The sequence below is a fragment of the Hippopotamus amphibius genome, chromosome 12 (genome assembly GCF_030028045.1).
Source record: "Hippopotamus amphibius kiboko isolate mHipAmp2 chromosome 12, mHipAmp2.hap2, whole genome shotgun sequence".
NCBI lineage: Eukaryota > Metazoa > Chordata > Mammalia > Artiodactyla > Hippopotamidae > Hippopotamus > Hippopotamus amphibius.
Genome location: NC_080197.1, coordinates 73,746,989 through 73,769,742, shown reverse-complemented (window position 1 = coordinate 73,769,742; position 22,754 = coordinate 73,746,989). Strand labels below are relative to the sequence as shown.

The 22,754-nt window shown below is 40.2% G+C and overlaps 1 protein-coding gene across 1 annotated transcript; it reads left to right on the top strand.

Moving 5' to 3' along the window:
* Positions 1 to 16,224: 16,224 nt before the first annotated feature.
* Positions 16,225 to 21,808, top strand: GDF3 (growth differentiation factor 3). Its single transcript, XM_057704009.1, has 2 exons — positions 16,225 to 16,492; positions 20,985 to 21,808. Exons 1-2 carry the CDS (start codon positions 16,225 to 16,227, stop codon positions 21,806 to 21,808), a joined length of 1,092 nt encoding a protein of 363 aa, XP_057559992.1.
* Positions 21,809 to 22,754: the final 946 nt, after the last annotated feature.

Below are 22,754 nucleotides of genomic sequence, written 5' to 3'. Positions count from 1 at the left end.
CTATATTACAAGGCTACAGTGATCAAGACAGTATGGTACTGGCACAAAAACAGAAATATAGATCAATGGAACAGGAGAGAAAGCCCAGAGATAAACTATGGTCAACTAATCTATGACAAAGGAGGCAAGGATATATAATGGAGAAAAAGGCAGCCTATTTAATAAGTGGTGCTGGGAAAACTGGACAGCTACATGTAAAAGAGTGAAATTAGAACACTCCCTAACACCACATACAAAAATAAACTCAAAATGGATTAAAGACCTAAATGTAAGTCCAGACACTATAAAACCCCTAGAGGAAAACATAGGAAGAACACTCTTTGACATAAATCACAGCAAGATCTTTTTTGATCCACTCCCTAGGGTAATAGAAATAAAAACAAAAATAAATAAGTGGGACCTAATGAAACTTCAGGCTTCTGCACAGCAAAGGAAACTATAAGCAAGACGAAAAGACAACCCTCAGAATGGGAGAAAATATTTGCAAATGAATCCACAGACAAAGGATTAATCTCTGAAATATATAAACAGTTCATCCAGCTCAATATCAAAAAACAAACAACCCAATCAAAAAATGGGCAGAAGACCTAAAGAGGCATTTCTCCAAAGCAGACAATCAGATGGCCAAGAGGCACATGAAAAGCTGCTCAACATCACTAATTATTAGAGAAGTGCAAATCAAAACTACAATGAGGTATGACCTCACAGCGGTTAGAATGGGCATCATCAGAAAATCTACAAACAGTAAATGCTGGAGAGGGTGTGGAGAAAAGGGAACTCTTGCACTGTTGGTGGGAATGTAAATTGATATAGCCACTATGGAGAACAGTATGGAGGTTCCTTGTAAAACTACAAATAGAGCAATCCCATTACTGGGCATATACCCAGAAAACACTATAATTCAAAAAGACACATGCACTCTAATGTTCATTGCAGCACTATTTACAATAGCCAGGACATGGAAGCAACCTAAATGTCCATCAACAGGTGAATGGATATACATATATACAATGGAGTATTACTCAGCTGTAAAACGGAACAAAATTGGGACATTTGTAGAGACATGGATGGACCTAGAGACTGTCATACAGAGTGAAGTGAGTCAGAAAGAGAAAAATAAATATCGTATATTAACACATATATGCGAACTATAGAAAAATGGTACAAATCAACTGGTTTGCAGGGCAGAAATAGAGACACAGATGTAGAGAACAAACATGTGGACACCAAGTAGGGAAAGCAGGGAGGGTTGGGGGGGAATGAATTGGGAGATTGGGATACCAAATAGTATACTCTAAATACATGCAATTTATTGTATGTTAATTGTATCTCGATAAAAGTTCTTAAAATAAATAAGCACAAAAAAACCACCCCAACATTATCTCCCATCCCCCTCCCCAAATTCCAAATTTTTTTTCCCCAGTAAGACAATTCATGAAAAAAAATACCACCACTTACTCTCACTATCATTTTATAAAATATAAAAGAAAGACATGTTCTCAGATTTATAGGCCAGGCTCAGAAAGCACAGTTGGTAGTCATATGACAAGTATTTACATATGAATATATGCATATGTGTATATATACGTGAGTGTACTAGACCAATCTTTTCCCGTTAATTATTGATTAGAAATTTGGCCATATTGTACAAAACCTTAAAATGTGCATATTCTTTGACCCAACAATTTCATTCCTAACAATTTGTTCTATAGAAGTACTCAAAGTGCCCAAAGATATATCCGTTTCTTTATTCAACAAATAATATTTGCTTATTTTTTATACTTATTGTGTAATGACGGTCTTACCCCAATAGAATGTAAGTTTGAGGTCAGGGATTTTTATGTGTTCACTTATATATCTCATGCTTAAGACAATGCCTGCACAAATATTTATTCAACAGATGAGTGACATTATTAGTATGTTAGAAGATACATGCTATGAACAAAGTAGAACAGGGTAAAAGATTGCAAGTTGCAGGAGATGGCAACAAGTTAGAAATTAAAATAGAACGACAGAATGTTAGGGAGAAGCTCTAAGGAGAGAATGACAGTGTAAATACTGGAAGGAGGTGTGGACATCTAGCAAGAATTTTCCTGGCAGAGGGAACGGTAAGTACCCAAAGGACTGGAGTAGCAGCAAAACCAGTCTGGTTGGAGCAGAGTGAGCAAGGGACAAAATTAGCAGCTGATGTAAATATGATATGATCTCCTTAACAGTGACTTTTCCTCTGAGTGAAAGAGTCAGTGAAGGGTTTTGAGCAAATGAGTGAATGAGTTAACTGATCTTTTTAAAGAATTGTTGGGACTTCCGTGGCGATCCAGTGGTTAAGACGCCGCACTTCCACTGCAGGGGGCGCGCGGGTTTGATCCCTGGTCGGGGAAGCTCCGGCATGCTGCGTGGCTTAGAAAACAAACAACCGATAGAATTGGGCTGATGTGTTGAGAGCAGATTGATGGGGATGAGGATGGACCAAGGTTGGAAGCAGAGATCAGTTAGAGATTATGGTATAATTCAGGTGAGAAATAATAGTGTCTCAGATAATGGTAGTAGCAGTGAAGTACAGATTCTGAATATATTTTATAGACAGAACCAATAGAATTTCCTGATAATCTGAATATGAGGTAGAAGAGAAAGACAAGAGCCAAGGATAATTCCAAGGATTTGTCCTGAAGAACTGGAAAAACAGGGTTGGCATTAGCTGAGGTAGACAAGCCTGCATGTGGTGAGGCAGGATAGCGTGTGTAGATGAGAAATTCCATTTTGGACACATAAACTTTTACAATGTTTTTTAGGTATCCAAGAGGAGATGAGTAGACAGCTAAGTAAATGGTTCTAGGATTGAGAGAAGATCTGAGGTAGATGTATAAATTTGGAAGCCTTCAGCATAGAAATGGTATTTGAAGACATGACTAGATGAGATCACCAAGATAGTGAATATAATTAGGAAGAAAAGAGATCTGAGGCCTGAGGTCTGGGACACCTCAAATCTAAGAAGAACTGAAAAGATGCCTAAGAATGAGTGACCAGTGGGATAGGTGGTAAACAGAGAGAGGGCGCTTTCTTGGAAGCCAAGAAAGTGTAAAAAGTGGAAGTAATGGGCTGTCAGTGCTGCTGAGGGAAAAGTAAGATGAAGGTTGAGAGTGAGGTATGGGATTTTGCAATTTCAACGTCACTGGTGACCTGGAGAATGGCAGTGCCATAGGATGAAAGAATAAGAATTGGAGACAGCAGATGCAATCAACTATTTCCAGAAAATTTTCTGCAGTGGATCAGTGCATAACCTATGAAGTGGGGTTAAAAGACTTTTGGGGGGGGGGGGGAATTTAAAAGATTTTTTTTTAAAGTCTTTAAAAAATTTTAAGATGGGGGTACTTACCTGGTGGTGCAGCAGTTAAAGAATCCACCTGCCAATGCAGGGAACACAGGATTGAGCCCTGGTCCAGAAAGATCCCACATGCCACAGAGCAACTAAGCCCGTATGCCACAACTACTGACCCTGAGTTCTGGAGCCTGTGAGCCACAACTACTGAGCCTGCACTCTAGAGCCTGTGCTCCACAAGAGAAGCCACCACAATGAGACGCCCATGAACCCCAACAAAGAGTAGTCCCCACTCGCTGCAACTAGAGAAAGCCTGAGAGAACCAATGAAGACCCAACACAGCCAATCAATCAATCAATTTTAAAAAATAAAAAAAGACCAAATGCAGCCAAAAATAAGTAAATAAATATTTTAAAAAAAAATTTAAGATGGGAACTTTCTTGGTGGCACAGTAGTTAAGAATCTGCCTGCCAATGCAGGGGACAGGAGTTCAATCCCTGGCTGAGGAAGATCCCACATGCTGCAGGACAACAAAGCCGGTGCACCACAACTACTGAGCCTGCATTCTAGAGCCCCCGAACCACAACTACTGAGCCCATGTGCTGCAACTACTGAAGTCTGCCCGCCTAGAGCCATTGTTCCACAACAAGAGAAGCCACCACAATGAGAAGCCTGCACACCACAATGAAGAGTAGCCTCCGCTCACCGCAACTAGAGAAAGCCCACGCACAGCAACAAACACCCAATGCAGCCAAAAAGAAATAAAAATAAATAGAGAAATAAATAAATAAATAAAATTAAAAAAAAAATTTCAGATGTGGTTGTTCCCTGGCGGCCTAGTGGTTAGGATTCCAGGCTTTCACTGCCATGGCCTGGGTTCAATTCTTTTTTTTTTTTTTTTTTAAGAACTTTTATTGAGATACAGTTAACAGACAATAAACACCATATATTTAGAGTGTACAATCTGATATCCCAATCTCCCAATTCATCCCCCCCCCAACCCTCCCTGCTTTCCCCACTGGTGTCCGTGTGTTTGTTCTCTACATCTGTGTCTCTATTTCTGCCTTGCATTTCCTCTTTCATAGTTGTTAGCATTTGCCTTACGTATTGAGATGCTCCTATAATGGGTGCATATATATTTATAATTATTTCCTCTTCTTGGATGGATCTCTTGATCTTTATGTAATGTCCTTTCTTGTCTCTTGTAACATTTTTTATCTTAAAGTCTATTTCATCTGATGTGAGTATTGCTACTCCAGCTTTCTTTTGATTTTCTTTTGCATGGAAAATCTTTTTCCATCCCCTCACTTTCCATCTGTATGTGTCCCTAGGTCTGAAGTGGGTCTCTTGTAGACAGCATGTATATGGGTCTTCTTTTTGTATCCATTCAGCCAGTCTGTGTCTTTTGGTTGGTGTATTTAGTCCATTTACATTCAAGGTAATTATTGATATGTATGTTCCTATTACCATTTTCTTAATTGCTTTGTTTTTGTCTTTGTAGGTCCTTTTCTTCTCTTATGTTTCCCGCTTAGAGAAGTTCCTTTAGCATTTGTTGTAGGGCTGGTTTGGTGGTACTGAATTCTCTTAGCTGTTGCTTGTCTGTAAAACTTTTGATTTCTCTGTCGAATCTGAATGAGATCTTTGCTGGGTAGAGTATTCTTGGTTGTAGGTTCTTCCCTTTCATCACTTTAAATATATTGTGCCATTCCCTTCTGGCTTGCAGAGTTTCTGCTGAGAAGTCAGCTGTTAACCTATGGGAGTTCCCTTGTATGTTATTTGTCGTTTTCCCCTTGTTGCTTTTAATAACTTTTCTCTGTCTTTAATTTTTGTCAATTTGACTACTATATGTCTTGGCGTGTTTCTCCTTGGGTTTATCCTGCCTGGGACTCTCTGTTTTTCCTGGACCTAGGTAGCTATTTCCTTTCCCATGTTAGGGAAGTTTTCAACTAGAATCTCTTCCAATATTTTCTTGGGTCCTTTCTCTCTCTCTTCTCCTTCTGGGATCCCTATAATGTGAATGTTGGCACATTTAGCATTGTCCCAGAGGTCTCTTAGGCTGTCTTCAGTTCTTTTCATTCTTTTTTCCTTATTCTTTTCTGCATCAGTGATTGTCACCATTCTGTCTTCCAGGTCACTTATTCGCCCTTCTGCCTCAGTTAATCTGCTGTTGGTTCCTTCTAGTGTATTTTTCATTTCAGTTATTGTGTTGCATATCTCTGTTTGTTTGTTCTTTAATTCTTCTAGGTCTTTGGTAAACTTTTCAATCTTTGCATTCAGTCTTTTTTCAAAGTCCTGGATCATCTTCACCATCATTATTTTGAATTCTTTTTCTGGAAGGGTGCCTATCTCCTCTTCATTTAGTTGTTTTTCTGGGGTTTTATCCTGTCCCTTTATCTGGTACAAAGTCTCCTGCTTTTTCATTTTCTGTATCTTTCTGTGGCTGTGGTTTTCAGTTCCACAAGATGAAATACTGCTGATACTGCTGTCTTCCTTCTTGTGGAGGAAGCTCTCTAAGAGGCTCGTGGGTGCTTCCTGATGGGAGGGACTGATGGTAGATAGGTCTGGGTGGGCAGAGCTCAGTGAAACTTTAATCCAATTTGGTGGGCAGAGCTCAGTAAAACTTTAATCTGCTTATCTGCCAATGGGTGGGTCTGTGTTCACACCTTGCTGGATGTTTGGCCTGAGGCTACCCAGCACTGGAGCTTACAGGCACTTTGGTGGGGCTAATGACGGACTCTGGGAGGGCTCAAGCCAATGAGCACTTCCCAGAACCCCTACTGCCAGTGCCCCTGTCTCCTTGGTGAGCCACAGCTATCCCCCACCTCTGCAGGCTACCCTTCAACACCAGCAGGTAGGTCTTATTCAGTCTCCTATGGGGTCACTGCTCCTTCCCCCTGGTTCCTGGTGAGCACACTTTTTTGTGTGCCCTCTAAGAGTGGAGTCTCTGTTTCCCCCAGTCCAGTGGAGGTCCTGCAATCAAATCCCGCTGGCTTTCAAAGTCTGATTCTCTGGGGATTCCTCCTCCCGTTGCTGGACTCCCAGGTCGGGAAGCCTGACATGGGGCTCAGAACCCTCAATTTAGTGGGTGGATTTCTGCAGTATAACTGTTCTCCAGTTTGTGAGTCACCCACCCAGCATTTATGTGATTTGATTTTAACGCGATTGCGCCCCTCCTACCGTCTCATTGTGGCTTCTCCTTTGTCTCTGGATGTGGGGTGTCTTTTTTGGTGAGTTCCATTGTCTTTCTGTCGATGATTGTTCAGCATTTAGTTGTAATTTGGTACTCTTGCAAGAGGGAGTCCTGGGTTCAATTCTTGATCAGGGAACTGAAATCCTGCAAGCCGTGTGACACGATCAAAAAAAAAAAAAAATTAAGATGGGAAAAATAATAACACATGTTTATAAACTGCAAGGAAAAATCCGGTAAAGAGGGAAAATGGGTGAGGTTGAAGAGAGAGGAGATTGCTAAGTGATGACTTGGAGTAAGCAAGAGGGATGCAGTCAAATAGTCCTTTAATTGTTCTTCAATTTAAATTTTAACAAATGAATAATTCAAGATGAAAAATGGGCAAAAATATTTCTAAAAGACGTTCAAATAGCCATGATACATATGAAAAATTGTGAATTACGTTGAAAGTTCAGTATATTAAATAAAAGCAGTTATACATTTCTCCCTAATGGATTAGGAAAAACAAAAACAATATTGGTGAAGCACTGCCATTGTGTGTAGTGGGGGAAAATGGTGCTTAGTGCAGGGCTAGGGGGTTCTGCAATGGGTGCTATATTATTTGAGAATATTGACTTATGTCACATTTCAAAATAAAAACAAACAGAACTGGTAAGAGTCTTAAGCACACTACAGGGGAGAAAAAATTTTTCTTGAACCTCTCGTGGTCTCTGGCTGGATCTTAAACTGAAAAAGATTAACAGGAGAAAAGTATACAAATTTATAAATAAAAGTTTTGTTATTTATAATGACAAAGGAGTCTTCATAAGGAAATGAAGACCCAAAGAAACAGACCTGAGTATTTTTTGCTAAGGTTGAGGGCAGTCGTGTAGAAATGTAAGTTAAGGAGTGTGAGGTCAATGGAGGAAAGTGGGGGAAGTTAACGAGGCCTGTTAGGATTCTTCTGGGTGTACCTTTGTCTTGGGAGATAGGGATGCTCCTTTCCTCTGGGTATAGAGAGGGCACCTTTCACGTGAAGGTCTTATGACCTATTTCAGGGGAGAAGTGTGGGGGCAGGTCAGTGCCCCTCCTGCTTCTGCCCTTTTCTTTCTTTTTTTTTTTGGCTGCCCCATGAGGCTTGTGGGATCTTAGTTCCCCGACCAGGACCCTCAGCAGTGAGAGTGTGGAGTTCTAACCACTGGACGACCAGGAAATTCCCTGCTCTTCTCTCAGATTTCTTCAGTTTGCAATATTCAATATGGCCAAGGTGCCATATTTTGGGGTACTGTGTCCTGAAACTCATCACCAGATAGCAACTTATAAATAGCATATACGAGGGTGAGTCAAAAATTATCTGAATTCTGGTTATATTAAAACGTCTATAAATTCTACAGCCAGATTGTAGATAATTTTTGACTCACTGTCATTGTATGTAACTTGAGCACATGTGTATGACTTATAGTAGCTGATGAGATGTGGACAAGACTCATTGGGAGTGTTAATATACCTAATGAATACATGAGAGTCTCCTGAGATACAGAATTCATTATGTGTGCTAAATACGAGTAAGTTAGTAACCTATAAGACACATTAAAGATGATGGAAAAAATGGAATGCATGATGGAACAAATAAAAGTGGTACTTGTAGGGAATTCCCTGGCAGTCCAGTGGTTAGGACTCTTTGCTTCCACTGCAGGGGGCATGGGTTCAATCCCAGGTCAGGAAACTAAGATCCCACATGCCTCTCCTCGCGGTGCCCCCAAAAGACCAGAGGCTGCTGATCCTGTAAAAATAAAAAACTTCAAGCTAAAAGGAATCACAGTGAATGAAGAGAACAATACTAAAGACAGAGCTGACTCTCAGTAGCTCTATCAGAAAGAACTTCAATGGTGTGGATACTGACTGCTACAGAGGGGTCTTGCTGCTGATAACAAATGGTAGTGGCTGATATAACACAAAAAGTTGTCTTTAATAATTGACACACATACACACACAAAACCCCTTGAAAATGGTGATAAAATGTGTTAAATTCTGATAGAGTTTCACAACTCTTTGACTTTGGGTTACATGGTGGTAATGCGATATCTTCCTGTAGTATTACTTGTCAACTTTTTCCAGACGGGCAAATAGACAAAGTGTGTTTAGATGATTTGATTTTAGATGATAAGACAGTTAAAATTCATGAAAACAAACAGAGATTTTTTTTATTTGCTTGCTTACATCCAGGACCAAATCACTTAATTACTTACCACTTGGACCATGGTCTGAAGTGTATTTGTTTAAAGTCTGTCTGGTGTAATCAAGAATCCCCATTGCTCTCTGAAGGTGGATTTAAGAATGTGACTTTGAAGGCTAAAACTAGTAGGCTGAATGTGGTAGGCTGAATAACTACCCCCCACCCATAGATGTCCACATCCTAAACCCCAAAACCTGTGAATATGTTACCTTATTTGCCAAAGGGACCTTTTCAATGTGATTAAGTCTTGAGATGGGAAGATTATCCTGCATAGAAGTGATGTTATCACAAAAGTCCTTACAAGTGGTAAAGGAGATCAGAGCTATTTGAGGATGTCACTCTGCTGGCTTTGAAAAGGGAAAAGGAGGTCACTGGTCAAGGAATGTAGACATCCACTCAAAGCTGGAAAAGGCAAGGAAACAGATTCTCCCCTAGAGCCTCCAGAAAGAACACAGCTCTAAGCTATACCTTGATTTTAACTCACTAAGACCTGTTTTGGACTTTTTTAAAAAAAATTAATTTATTTATTGGCTGTGTTGGATCTTTGTTGCTGCACGCAGGCTTTCTCTAGTTGTGGTGAGCGGGGGGTACTTTTCGTTGTGGTGCATAGGCTTCTCAGTGTGGTGGCTTCTCTTGCTGTGGAGCATGGGCTCTAGGCACGTGGGCTCAGTATTTGTGGCACACGGGCTTAATTGCTCTGTGGCATGTGGGATCTTCGCAGACCAGGGATTGAATCTGTGTGCCCTGCATTGGCAGGCAGATCCTTAACCACTGCACCACAAGGGAAGTCCCTGTTTTGGACTTCTAAACTCCAGAATTGTAAGACAATAATTTGTGTTGTCTTAAGCCACTAAATTTGTGGTAATTTTTATAGCAGCAATAAGAAACTAATACACGGAGTCAAAAGAAAATATTTTAAAATAGTGTTTCTCAACCAGGCTATGGTGAAGGCTCAGCTTGTTGTTTTAATCTCCAATCATGGACTAAAAATCAAGTCCCATTTTTAAAATAACAGATTCATCTGACATACCATTAGTTTGTCAAATTGCTCTAAACATTCCTTAACACCTGCTCTCATTTGCCTCACTGTTGTCCTCAAGTAACAATTTGCAGATGGTGTGGGTCTTCAGCCCACACTTTGCCTAGTTTTTGTGTTGGGAGCTTTAATATTGAATGCTATACATTTGAGATGACAGTGCCTAGAAATCTCAGCAGAACATCTAAACCACAATTTGTGATCATCACATAGGAGGTGCAAAACCCTACGCTAGGGGTTTCTAATCACCTGATGCTGACCATTACTGAAAATTCTCCTTTTTCTTTTATTTATTTATTTATTGGCTGTGTTGGGTCTTCGTTGCTGCGCATGGGCTTTCTCTAGTTGCAGAGAGCAGGGGCTACTCTTCCTTGCGCGGTGTTCTCATTGCTAGAAGCAAGGGCTTCAGTAGTTGTGGCATGTGGGCTCAATAGCTGTGGCTCAAGGGCTCTAGAGTGCAGGCTCAGCAGTTGTGATGCATGGGCTTAGTTGCTTCGCAGCATGTGGGATCTTCCTGGACCAGGGCTCGAACCTGGGTCCCCTGCATTGGCAGGCGGATTCCTAACTACTGTGCCACTAGGGAAGCCCTCTCCTTTTTCTTTTTTAAAAAATTTTATTTATTTATTAATTTTGGGGGGTACACTAGGTGGCATGCAGGATCTTAGTTTCCCCAACCAGGGATCAAACCCATGCCCCTTGCATTGGGAGCAGAGTCTTAACTACTGGACTGCCAGAGAAGTCCTTCCTTTTTCTTTTTAAATAAAAAAGAAATGTATCTGCTGTAGTCCAAAAGACTGTGAACAACAGAAATGTACATTTCCAAGAAATTGTATAAATGGCTTAAAAAAGAAATCAACTTTAGTAATTACGGAAGTCCAGGGAATTCCCTGGTCGTCTGGTGGTTAGGGCTCCTCGCTTCCACTGCAGGGGGGGAAAGATTTCAATCCCTGGTCAGGGAATTAAGATACCACATGCTATGCAGCACAACCAAATAAAAAAAAGAAAAAGAAAAGAAAAATCCAAATGAAGATATAAAGGATTTATCTGTCACATCTCATCTTAAAAACTTAAAGAAGGAAAGAGAATATCCAAGTCCAGCCAGAGTTATTAAAACTAAACTCTCACTCACTACTGCTGGGAGTGTAAATTGGTATATTATCTAAAACAGTTTATCCCAAAGAATTAAGACCTTTAACAGTTCTTATGTACATTAAATTGATAATTAGACATAACTTAGTAAGAATATAATATGAAATGCAGATAGAATTTAATTTGGCATGTCATGAAATGCAGCTAAAGGCATAATTATTTAGGACTTCGTAGGTGGCACAGTGGTTAAGAATCCGCCTGCCAATGCAGGGGACACAGGTTTGAGCCTTGCTCCAGGAAGATCCCACATGCCGTGGAGCAACAAAGCCCATGTGCCACAACTATTGAGCCCATGTGCTGCAACTACTGAAGCCCACGAGCCTAGAGCCCGTGGTCCGCAACAAGAGAAGCCCCCGTAATGAGGAACCCCAATGAGGAACCTGTGCACCACAAGGAAGAGAACCCCCGTTCTCTGCAACTAGAGAAAGCCCATGTGCAGCAACGAAGACCCAACGCAGCCAATAAATAAATAATAAATAAATTAAAAAAAGAAAAAGAAAGAAAGTGAGGCTTCCCTGATGACGCAGTGATTAAGAATCTGCCTGCCAATGCAGGGTACATGGGTTCGATCCCTGGGCTGAGAGGATCCCACATGCCTCGGAGCAACTAAGCCCGTGTGCTACAACTAATGAGCCTGTGCTCTAGAGTCCTCGAGTGACAACTATTGAGCCCACATGCCACAACTACTGAAGCCTGCAAGCCTAGAGTCTGTGCTCGGCAACAAGAGAAATCAACGCAATGAGAAGCCTGAGCACCAGAACAAAGAGTATCCCTCGCTCACTGCAACCAGAGAAAGCCTGTGTGCAGCAACGACAACCCAACGCAGCCAACAAATAAATAAATAAAATTTATGAAAAAAGAAAAGAAAGTGAGGCCCTGTTGGTTAGCCCTTCATGACATTTCAGACCATTCATATCCATCTATTTAAAAAAAAATCCTTCTATTTAAAAAATTCCCTGGTGGTCCAGGGGGTAACATTCCATGCTCCCAATGCAGGGGGCCCAGGTTCGATCCCTGGTCGGGGAATTAGATCTTGCATGCATGCCACAGCTAAGAGCTCACATGCCTCAACTAAGAAGTCCATATGCCTGAACTAAAAGATCCCCAATGCCAAAACGAAGATCCTGTGTGCCACAACTAATACTCGGTGCAGCCAAAATAAGTAAATAAAGTAAATAAATAAAAATATTTTTTAAAATTCCCATGGGGAATTCCCTGGCAGTCCAGGGGTTAGGACTAAGCCACGTGGCACAGCCAACAACAACCACCACCACAAATCTCCTTGCTCTTATGGAGTGCTGACCATTTGTCAGACATTGTCCTGAGCATCGCATATGTATTACTTCCTTAGATCCCCTCAGTGCCTTAGCAAAGAACGTTTTATTCTCACTTCATAGTTGAGTGATTTGCCCATGGTCACACAACTATTAATAATAAGTCGGGGAACCAGAATTTAAACCATTAGTCTGATTTCTGACTTTAAATCAGGAAAGTTAAGTAAAGAAAATCAAAATGCAACCCACACTTATTATTGAAAACAGGTGGGGATTGTAGATTAGACGTGCTAACTAGGATGCAAGTATAACAGAAGATAGGAGAAATGGGAATAGAGAAAACATGGCTATCCAGAAGAGTGAGACCTTTGGAAATAGCACACATTCATTTATTCTTTTTTTTTTCTTTCTTTTTTTGGCCTCACTGTGGGGCATGGGGATCCTAGTTCTCTGACCAAGGATGGAATCGTGCCCCTTGCAGTGGAAATGCAGAGTCTCAACCACTGGACTGCTAGGGAAGTCCTAATTTATTCATTTTTTATTGCATAGATATCTATTGAATGTCCAATACCTGGTAGGTGCTTTCCTTGGGAATGAAGGCACTTTGAGGAAAAGACACATCACTTGTCCCTTCCCTTTTGTAATTTATAATCTAGGGCTTAGAATAATATTCTAGGCCTTTCTCACCTTCTGAGATGGCCTACACTCTGTCTGTGGAGTGTCTCTCACTGAATTCTTTCTGCAATGAGACATCAAGAACCTGAGCTTCATTAAATCCTGAAACAAGAAATCTGAAGGAAGTGAGGAAATGAGCCCTGTGGAAGTTTGGGGGAAGAGTATTCTAGGCAGAAGGAACAAGGATATCAGTGCAGCTTGAGCAACACTGGTGGACTTCCCTGGTGGTGCAGTGGTTAAAAATCCGCCTGCCAATGCAGGGCACATGGGTTCAAGCCCTGGTCTGGAAGATCCCACATGCCTCGGAGCAATTAAGCCTGTTTGCCACAACTACTGAGCCCATGTGTCACAACTACTGAAGCCCGTGCACTAGAGCCCGAGCTCCACAACAAGAGAAGCCATTGCAATGAGAAGCTTGTGAATCGCCAACAAAGAGTAGCTCCCACTTGCCACAACAAGAGAAAGCCTGAGCAGAGCAACGAATACCCAACACAGCCAATAAATAAATTAATTAATTTTAAAAAAGAGTAATATTCAAGAAATGGAATTGCTGACCAACAAGGACCTACTATATAGCACTGAGAACTTGAGAGAGAAATACTGAGAGAACTATACTCAATATTTTGTAATAACCTATATGGGAAAAAAATCTGAAAAATCATTTTGCTGTACACCTGAAACTAACACAACACTGTAAATCAAGTATTGATATACTTCAATAAAAAGATAAAATTAAATAGAATAGAATAAAAAGTTGCCCCCCAAAAAAAGAGATGGAATTACTGATCAAATGACATGACTATTTTTTTTTAATTTTTAAAAATTGTGGTAAAATGCACACGATATAAAATGTATCATTTTAATCATTCATACGTGTACAGTTCAATAGCATTAAGTACCCTCATTAAGTACAATGCAATCACGTTGTGGTACCCATCACCACCATCAAGCTCCAAAACTGTTTTTATCTTGCAAAACAGAAACTCTGTATCCATTAAACCACTCCCTATTTTCTATTCTTAATATTTAAAATGAAAGACACTTAAGTGAAAGATACTTAAATGAAAAGACATGATTCCAATTCCCAACAAGTGTATTGTCTGGGAGGGATGTAGGCAAAACCCAGTGAAATGCACTGTGATAACGCCATCCATTCTCATGGATGCCCACTCAAGACACATGGGAGAAAGAAGAATCTGAATCTGTTTTGGTGAGTCAAGGAAGTCTTTGCAGTGGAAGTGACCTTTGACCTTGGTCTGTGCAAAGCTTCTGAGATGAGAAAAATTCATAAGAGAACTAAAAATACATCAATATCGTTAAAGCATTAACACTGATGATGCTGGGTATTAGGAAATGAGGCTGGCTAGGGAGATGGGCACCAAACTAAGAAAGTCCTTAAATGTCAAGCTACCAAGTTTAGATTTTATCCTGTAAATAGTGGGAAACTAGTATATATTAGAAAAAACATTTTGTTTTTCCTTTGGGGAAACAAGTTCTTTTTTTCTTTTTTAATTAATTAATTAATTTTATTTTATTTTTGGTTGTGTTGGGTCTTCATTGCTGTGAGGGCTTTGTCTAGTTGCAGCGAGCAGGGTCTACTCTTCCCTGCTCTGCATGGGCTTCTAATTGCGGTGGCTTTTCTGGTTTCCGAGCATTGGCTCTAGGTGCTCAGGCTTCAGTAGTTGTCGTTAGCAACCAGGGCTTAGTTGCTTGGTGGCATGTGGGATCTTCCTGGACCAGGGATCAAAGTCGAGTCCCCAGCATTGGCAGGCGGATTCTTAACCACTGCACCACCAGGGAAGTCCCGGAAGCAAGTTCTTAAATTAGGTGGTATTTTAAAACAGGTGGGGAAGAAACTGACCAAGATCCAGAGAGCCTGATGTAAAGGATTTATGAATGGTTATAATTTCAGGGCAATGATTTGTGACCCCAAATCATTTACGACACTAGAAAACCACCCCCTTTCCCACCACTCTCAAACAATTTAAAAGGTTCAAATGATAAATTTACATAAAACAGTTGCTTATTGTTGATAAAAATGAAAAGCAATCAAAATATATATCTAGTGGGGGAGTTGGGGTGGGATGAATTGGGAGATTGGGATTGCCATATATACATTACTAATAAGAAAAAAGTAGCAAATTGTACACTTTAAATACATGCAGTTTATTGTATGTCAATTATATCTCGATAAAAATTCTTAAAATATATATATATATCTGTATATACTCTTTCCATCTACAAATACTGCAATAATAAAATTTATCAAGGTTAAAAAATAGGTAGTATAAAATAATGTAAAATGATAAAGTCTCTGTTCTCAAAAAGCTTGAAAATTATTTGGGTGACAGACAAGCTAATTCTTCTATAACATTTGAAAAATCTTACAGTGGTTTGGCCAAAACAAAAAACCAAAGCAGATATTGATGTATGCTGCCTTGTTTAAACTGCTCAATAACTTCCATGACTCTTTTTTTCTTTATTTATTTTTATTTTTTTTTTAGTTGTGGCACACGGGCTTAGTTGCTCCGTGGCATGTGGGATCTTCCTGGAGCAGGGCTCGAACCCATGTCCTCTGCATTGGCAGGCAGATTCTTAACCACTGCACCACCTAGGAAGCCCTTCCATGCCGTTTTATGGGTAGTTCCTTCAGCACTGAATGTCTTATTAAAAAATGTCTTCTAAGCTTTGAAATTTTCTCCGCTGTGAACACTTTGCGTATCCTTACCAAATGGCAGGCCCTGTGCCAAGCACTTTAAACACATCATCTTATCAGATTCCTATGGCAAATTAGAAGGCAGGTTTTTTTTTTTCAGTTGAGAGAACAAAAATTTAGGAAGGTTAAGTGACATGCCCAATGTCATAGAGCTAATAAGTATTGGAACCAGATCACCTCCCCAGGAGGAGTTTCCCCTCCCTGGTTTGGTTATCCACCTGGCTGTGGATATAATTTAGTAGAAATCTACCTGTGTATTTGTCTAATTGGACTATGAATGACAAGACGTTCAATTACTAATAATATGTTCCTAGCACCCATCTCAGCACCTTGCACATAATAGATGCTTAATAAATGTTTGTTAAAATGAATAAATGCGCATTTTCTTTCCACTCTGTCTACTGCTGACAAATCTCAGTTTGTTGTAGAGTTAGGTCCATGCTTGGGTAATCTTTCTTTGTGAATTTTTTTCTGGAAAAGTAGAGCTGGGGAAGAAAGAAAAAATTCTGTTCTTTTGTATCCAATTGCCTTTGAGGAACTGGGAAGAGAGCAATTCACACCTGATTATCTTATGTCAGATAAATTAGCAGCACCTGAATAGCTGGCCAGTCAGGCGCTAGAGCTCTTTCCAGCTTCACCTCGGCTCAGGGGCCATGCTCCCTTCGCTGCCAGGCTTGGCTCTCGGCCTCCTGTTAATTCTGGCCTTGGGTCAGACATTCCAATTCCAAGAACATGTCTTTCTCCAATTTCTGGGCTTAGACAAAGTGCCTTCACCCAAGAAGTTCCAACCTGTGCCTTCCATCTTGAAGAGAATTTTTCAGGATCAAGAGGCAGCAGCAGCTACTGGCATCTCTCAAGATCTGTGCTACATGAAGGAGCTGGGTGTCCGTGGGAACATATTCCGACTTCTCCCAGATCAAGGTAAGGATACGGGAGTCTTTCCTAGAGAAGAATCTGGTGTAAAGAAAGCGATAAAGGGGAAGTAACAATTACCGAGGGGTTCGTGGATGGCCACGTCCTGGTATTTTACATATTTTATCTTATTTAATCCCAACCACAGTCCTGAGAGGAAGGCAGGGATTCTTATCAAATTTTTAACAATAAGGAAATAGAGGCTCAGACAGTAGATAACCTGTAACCTATTCGAGAGCATACAGCTAGTGTGTGAACAAAGCCAGGATTCAAAATGGTTTTTTTTTCCTGAATCAACAGCTTTGTGCTACAGTTTGGGGAGGGGGGGTAGGGTGGAATTAGGGCTCAGTCTCCCACTCTTGAGCCCACAATTTACGTATCGTGGTGCCTTTGAGCTCAGTTTGCCTGCGACTTTTGCTTCTCCCTCGACACCTCCCCATTACTTTCAATGGGTGGAAAAGGTTATTCTTGATTTGTAAATACAGAGCGATGGTATATGCCATTGTTGTACCCTTTAGATATTTAATAATTTGCCAAACTGACCACCCACCAAAAATTACCCGTATCAACTGTTAAAAGTTGATTCTCCTGCCTAGTTCCTGCCTCTCATGCTCACATCTGATTCTTATTCAAAGTCAGAGATGGGTGTTGTAATCTGCATTTCTATATAGCCTCCTGGGTGGTTCAGATGCAGAATTGAGGGCCCTGGTTGGTTAGTTTCACAGCAACTGGGAATAAGATTTGAGTCCAAGAAGCATTTATTGGATACCTACTAATTGCGGGGAACTGTGTAAGACCATGAGATTAATGATAAAGTCTGCTTTTTAAGAGTTTATAGAAGACACATCGACAAACAGATGACTTCCCTACGTTGTGCTAGGTGTCACGTTAGAACCTCAGGGCCTTGGGGGTGGGGCTTCAGGGACAATTCCTGAGGAAGGTTAGGCGGTGAGGGGAGGTAGTTCGAAGGGTTTTCCAAGGAGAGAGTAGGAAATAGTTAAGGCTACTTCCTTCCCTCCCCCATGAAAAAAAAACAAAAACAATTTTTGTCATGGTCAAAATCCTATCTAATGATACAGGAAAAGGACACGATCTCATTATCACTCCTCCCTAACCCTCCCCCAGAGAGGACCATCATTGATAGTTGACGTGTATTCTTTCATACTTTTCTTCTTTGCATATACATAATATAAACTTGTAACTTTTTAAATAAATGGGACCATATTATACATTCCTCCAATATCGTGAACATTTCGTTCAAGTCAGAACAAATAGGCAACTTATCCCTGTTTTAATGGTTATGTGATATTCCATTGTATAGATGTGCTACAGTTTACGTAACTGATGCCCTGTTGATGAATGTAAACATATTATAAATAGTGCAGCTTTACATCCATTTTGCGTGTATGTGTGCATTATTTCCCTAGGATAAATTCTTAGAAGGGAATTGTTGTATCAAAGTATAGGCACATTTATACTTTTTTTACATTTATACTTTTGATGTACAGCATCCTCTAAAATATATACTCCACCATGAGTGTATGAGAATTCTCACTTACTCTGACAGTAATCTCTGTAAAAATAGAAACTTACTGAAGTATAATGTACATTCATTAAAGTGCATAAATTGTAGAGAACAGCTCAGTGAAGTTTTGCAGAATAACTAGCACCCTGATCAAGAAGCAGTGCCTGACCAGCACCCCTGAGGACCCTTCATGTCCACTTCTGGTTAATCACTTCTCTACAAGGGTAATTGCTATCCCGACATCTAACACTGCATATTCGTTTTGCCTGTCTTTGAACTTCATGTAAGTGGAACTGTGGAATGTATCCTTTTTCGTGTCCGGCTTCTTTCACTCAACATTACATTTTGAGATTCATCCATGTTGTGTGTATTTGTAGTTGATTCTCATCGCTGTATAGGATTTAATTCTGCTGCTATGACAGTGTACTTATCCATGCCTCACTCGGTGGCCGTTAGGTAACAACATCCATTTAGCTTTTAATTTTTGTTAATCTGGTAGCAAAACATGATTTCATTGTTTTAATTTGTTTCTTTAATAAGGTGAAATGATGCATTTTCAAATGGATAATGAATCACTTGTTTATTTAAGGCTTAGAATATAGTCTTTTTTCTCTGCCAGCTTTATTGAGATATGATTGACATACAGCACTGTGTAAGTCTAAGGTATACAGCACAATGATCTGATTTACATATATCACAAAGCCATGATCACAGTAAGTATAGTGAGGGAATTCCCTGACGGTCCAGTGGTTAGGGCTTGGCACTTTCACTGCTTTGGCCCTGGTTCCATTCCTGGCCAGAACTAAGCTCCCACAAGACACGAGGCAAGGTCAAAAGAAAAAAAAAAAAATTCCCAATAAATATAGTGAATGTCCATCATCTCAAATAAAAAGTTAAAGAATTAGAAAAAAAAATTGTTTTCCTTGTGATAAAAACTCTCAGGATTTACTTACTCTCTTAAGTAGAGTTGACTATATTTATCATGTTTATTTATCTTATAATGTGAATCATTCATTTTTATTTTTTAAATAATTGCCTATTTATACATTATGACCTTTTGTCTATTGAGGATTCTTTTCCTTAATGATTTGTGAGGCCTCTTAATCATTTCTAAAAGCTCTTTATAAACATATTACAAGTATTCTTGGTTCTTTCTGCTTTTAATTTTGTTAATGATGTCTTTGAATACAGAAGTTTTTTTAATTTTCATGTTTTCAAATCTGTTCATCTTTTCCTCTCTGGCTTTTAGATTTTTGGGTTTTTGTTTGTTTGTTTTCATGCCTAAGGAATGTGACTTAGTGATATGAGTGAACAGTGAGACTAATATACTTAGAATTACAGCTGTGAACAGGAGAAATCAACTGTTCAGAGAAATTAAGAAGGATGAGCACTGTGAAAACATCCCTGCATTTGCTAGTTAGTCAACACTTAAGAAAGATGCTTATTTCAGTGGAGTAGTAGTGGTTTTAAGAGAGTTGGAAAATAACAGAAGACTACGTGGTAAGAAGTAGAGACAGCAAACGTAGACTGATCTTTTTAAGGAGATGGGCAATAAAAAGAGAGATGATACAGTAGCCTTGAACAGGAAACTGGGTAATTTTAAATGCTTTTTAATTTTGTTTTTTAAATGAGTGTGAAGAGGCATTGTGGTGGCGTGGTTAGAATGCCTGGGTTTCTACTGTAATTTCTCCGCAAGCTGAATGACCTTAGAAAATCTCTTAGGGTAGAGCCACCCTACCAAACAAAATGGTGACATTAAGCCAAAGAAGTTATTTGTAGAGAGAGAAACTGAAGATGAAAAAAAAAAGGTAAAAGTATCCTCTATTGGGTCTTTTCCTACAGGAGTAAGTGATGTTTGAAAATCTATGCAGAGAAGTTAGCTTTGAAAAGAGGGAAAGTTCAGCACAATTCCAAAAGATACAGAGAAGGGGGTATATATGGAGAAATCAAAGAATCATATTGCACCTCAATATTCAGTGATGTAGGAGAAGGATTCAAAAGCACATGACTAGAAATTATTGACATTGAAAACTGTGGCTTTAGATAGGAATTTCCAAAGGATAAAACATAAGGGAGCTCCAGAGGGCCAGCCTTGGCTGGATGACAGGTGTTTGTTTTGAAGTCAATCTGAGTGGTCACAACACCTGATAGCTTAGGACGTTCTTAAACATTTTTATGCCATGGGTCGCTTTGGCAGTTCTGTTGAAGCCAGTGAACCCCTTCTCAGAATAATAGTTTATATCCTTAAGATAAAATATTTAGAATTTTGGGGCTTCCTAGGTGGTGCAGTGGTTAAGAATCCGCCTGACAATGCAGAGGTCACGGGTTCGATCCCAGCTCCAGGAAGATCCCACATGCCGCGGAGCAACTAAGCCCGTGTGCCAAAAAAAAAAAAAAAAAAAAAAATTTAGAATTTTAAAATAAATAAATTAAATACTGAAATACATATAGAAATATTTAAAAAAACAAATGTGTGTATACTAATGTATATGATGCTTTATTCATGCAACAAATAATAAGATCTAGGGAAGGGACTGTACCACCAATTCAAAGTTGTTTGAACATAAATGTTATTTTAAGCTGTTTGCAACAACTTAATGTATGAACATATCTATGACTTTTATTGGTATGGTTATAATATTATTGGCAATTACATTTATAATTGAAAGAAATGTTAAATTTCACTTAGAGTTTAGTGAAAATAAAGATGTGATTCTTCTTCCCATCCAAGATTATAGACTTTCTAAATTCTATTCAGGATCCCTTGGGGACCTGCAGATATGAAGGTAAGAACCTCAGGCCTTTAATGAGGAGTGAAATAAATCCTCCCAAATGGTAGGGTTTGAGTATAACTGAGAATTTCCTGCCCTTGTTTTGCATATGTGGATATACATATAACATTTCACATTTACATCACAGGGGTGGAGGTGAAGTAAAATATGTTATAGTGACTCTCACATTTCTGTTCCCATATAGGTTTCTTCCTTTACTCTAAGAGCCTTTCCCAAGCCTCCTCCTGCCTATGGAAGCTCCTCTCCTTTAACCTGTCTGCCATTAAAGATGAGGAGCAGTTAACAATGGCCCAGCTGGGCCTGGAGTTGGGGCCCAACACTTACTATAAGCTGGGACCAGAACTAGAATTGGCTCTGTACCTCATTCAGAAGCCACATGTGTGGGGCCAGGCCACCCCGAAGACAGGTAAAATGTTTGCACTGCAGTCAGTACCATGGCCTCAAGGTATCCTTCACTTCAACCTGCTGGATGTGGCTAAGAGGAATAATTACCCCTGGAAGAACTTAGGTTTGTTTCTAGAGATACTGGTCAAAGGAGGTAGAGCCTCTGGGGCGAATTTTCAGCTTGAGGACACCTGCGCCAGACTGAGACGTTCTGTTCACGCTTCCCTGCTGGTGGTCACCCTCAACCCTGAGCAGTGCCGCCCTCCTCGCAGAAGGAGGGCAGCCATCCCTGCCTCTAAGCCTTCTTGCAAGAACCTCTGCCATCGTCACCAGCTGTTCATTAACTTCCGGGACCTGGGTTGGCACAAGTGGATCATTGCCCCCAAGGGTTTCATGGCAAATTACTGCCATGGAGATTGTCCTTTCTCACTGACCACCTCCCTCAACAGCTCCAATTATGCGTTCATGCAAGCGCTGATGCACGCCGTTGACCCAGCGGTTCCCCAGGCTGTCTGCATTCCCACCAAGCTGTCCCCCATCTCCATGCTCTATCAGGACAACGATGACAATGTCATTCTACGGCATTATGAAGACATGGTAGTTGATGAGTGTGGGTGTGGGTAGGCTCTCAGCAATAGAATAGAAGGGGTGTTCTTGGGGTAAATGTTCTAATAAAACTATCTGGCTTATGACCATTGGATCTGAATTGTCAGCATATTTATGTTTACAATTTGTCTTCTTGGACAAATAGATAAATAAACTGAGATTTAGAGCAGCTAAATATTCAATTTTTCTAAAGTCATCAACTTTAGGTATTCACTGGTGGTCCAGTGGTTAGGACTCAGCACTTTCACCACCGTGGCCTGGGTTCAATCCCTAGTCGGGGAACTAAGATGCCACAAGCAGCATGGTTTGGCCACAAAAATAAAATATAAAAGAGAATAGAATACACATATCCCCATATTCCCTCCCTTCCTTGACGCCCCCCCCTCGATTCCCCCCCACCCTCCCTGCCCCAGTCCTCTAAGGCATCTTCCATCCTCGAGTTGGACTCCCTTTGTTATACAACAACTTCCCACTGACTATTTTACAGTTGGTAGTATATATATGTCTGTACTACTCTCCCGCTTCTTCTCAGTTTCCCCTTCACCCCCCGCCCCCTCCCATACCTCGAGTTCTCCAGTCCATTCCCTGTATCTGCTTCCCTGTTCTTGTCACTGAGTTCATCAGTACCATTTTTAGATTCCGTATATGTGAGTTAGCATACAATATTTGTCTTTCTCTTTCTGACTTACTTCACTCTGTATGACAGATTGTAGTTCTATCCACCTCATTACATATAGCTCCATCTCATCCCTTTTTATAGCTGAGTAATATTCCATTGTATATATATGCCACATCTTCTGTATCCATTCATTTGTTGATGGGCATTTAGGTTGCTTCCATGTCCTGGCTATTGTAAAGAGTGCTGCAATAAACATTATGGTACAAGTTTCTTTTGGGATTATGGTTTTCTTTGGGTATATGCCCAGGAGTGGGATTACTGGATCATATGGTAGTTCTATTTGCA

What these genes read in the sequence shown, in the direction of transcription:
- GDF3 (XM_057704009.1), top strand. Translation starts at nt 16,225, where the DNA reads ATGCTCCCTTCGCTGCCAGGCTTGGCTCTCGGCCTCCTGTTAATTCTG. An exon ending in CCGACTTCTCCCAGATCAAG is followed by an intron (nt 16,493 to 20,984) that starts GTAAGGATACGG and finishes GTTCCCATATAG; the next exon opens with GTTTCTTCCTTTACTCTAAG.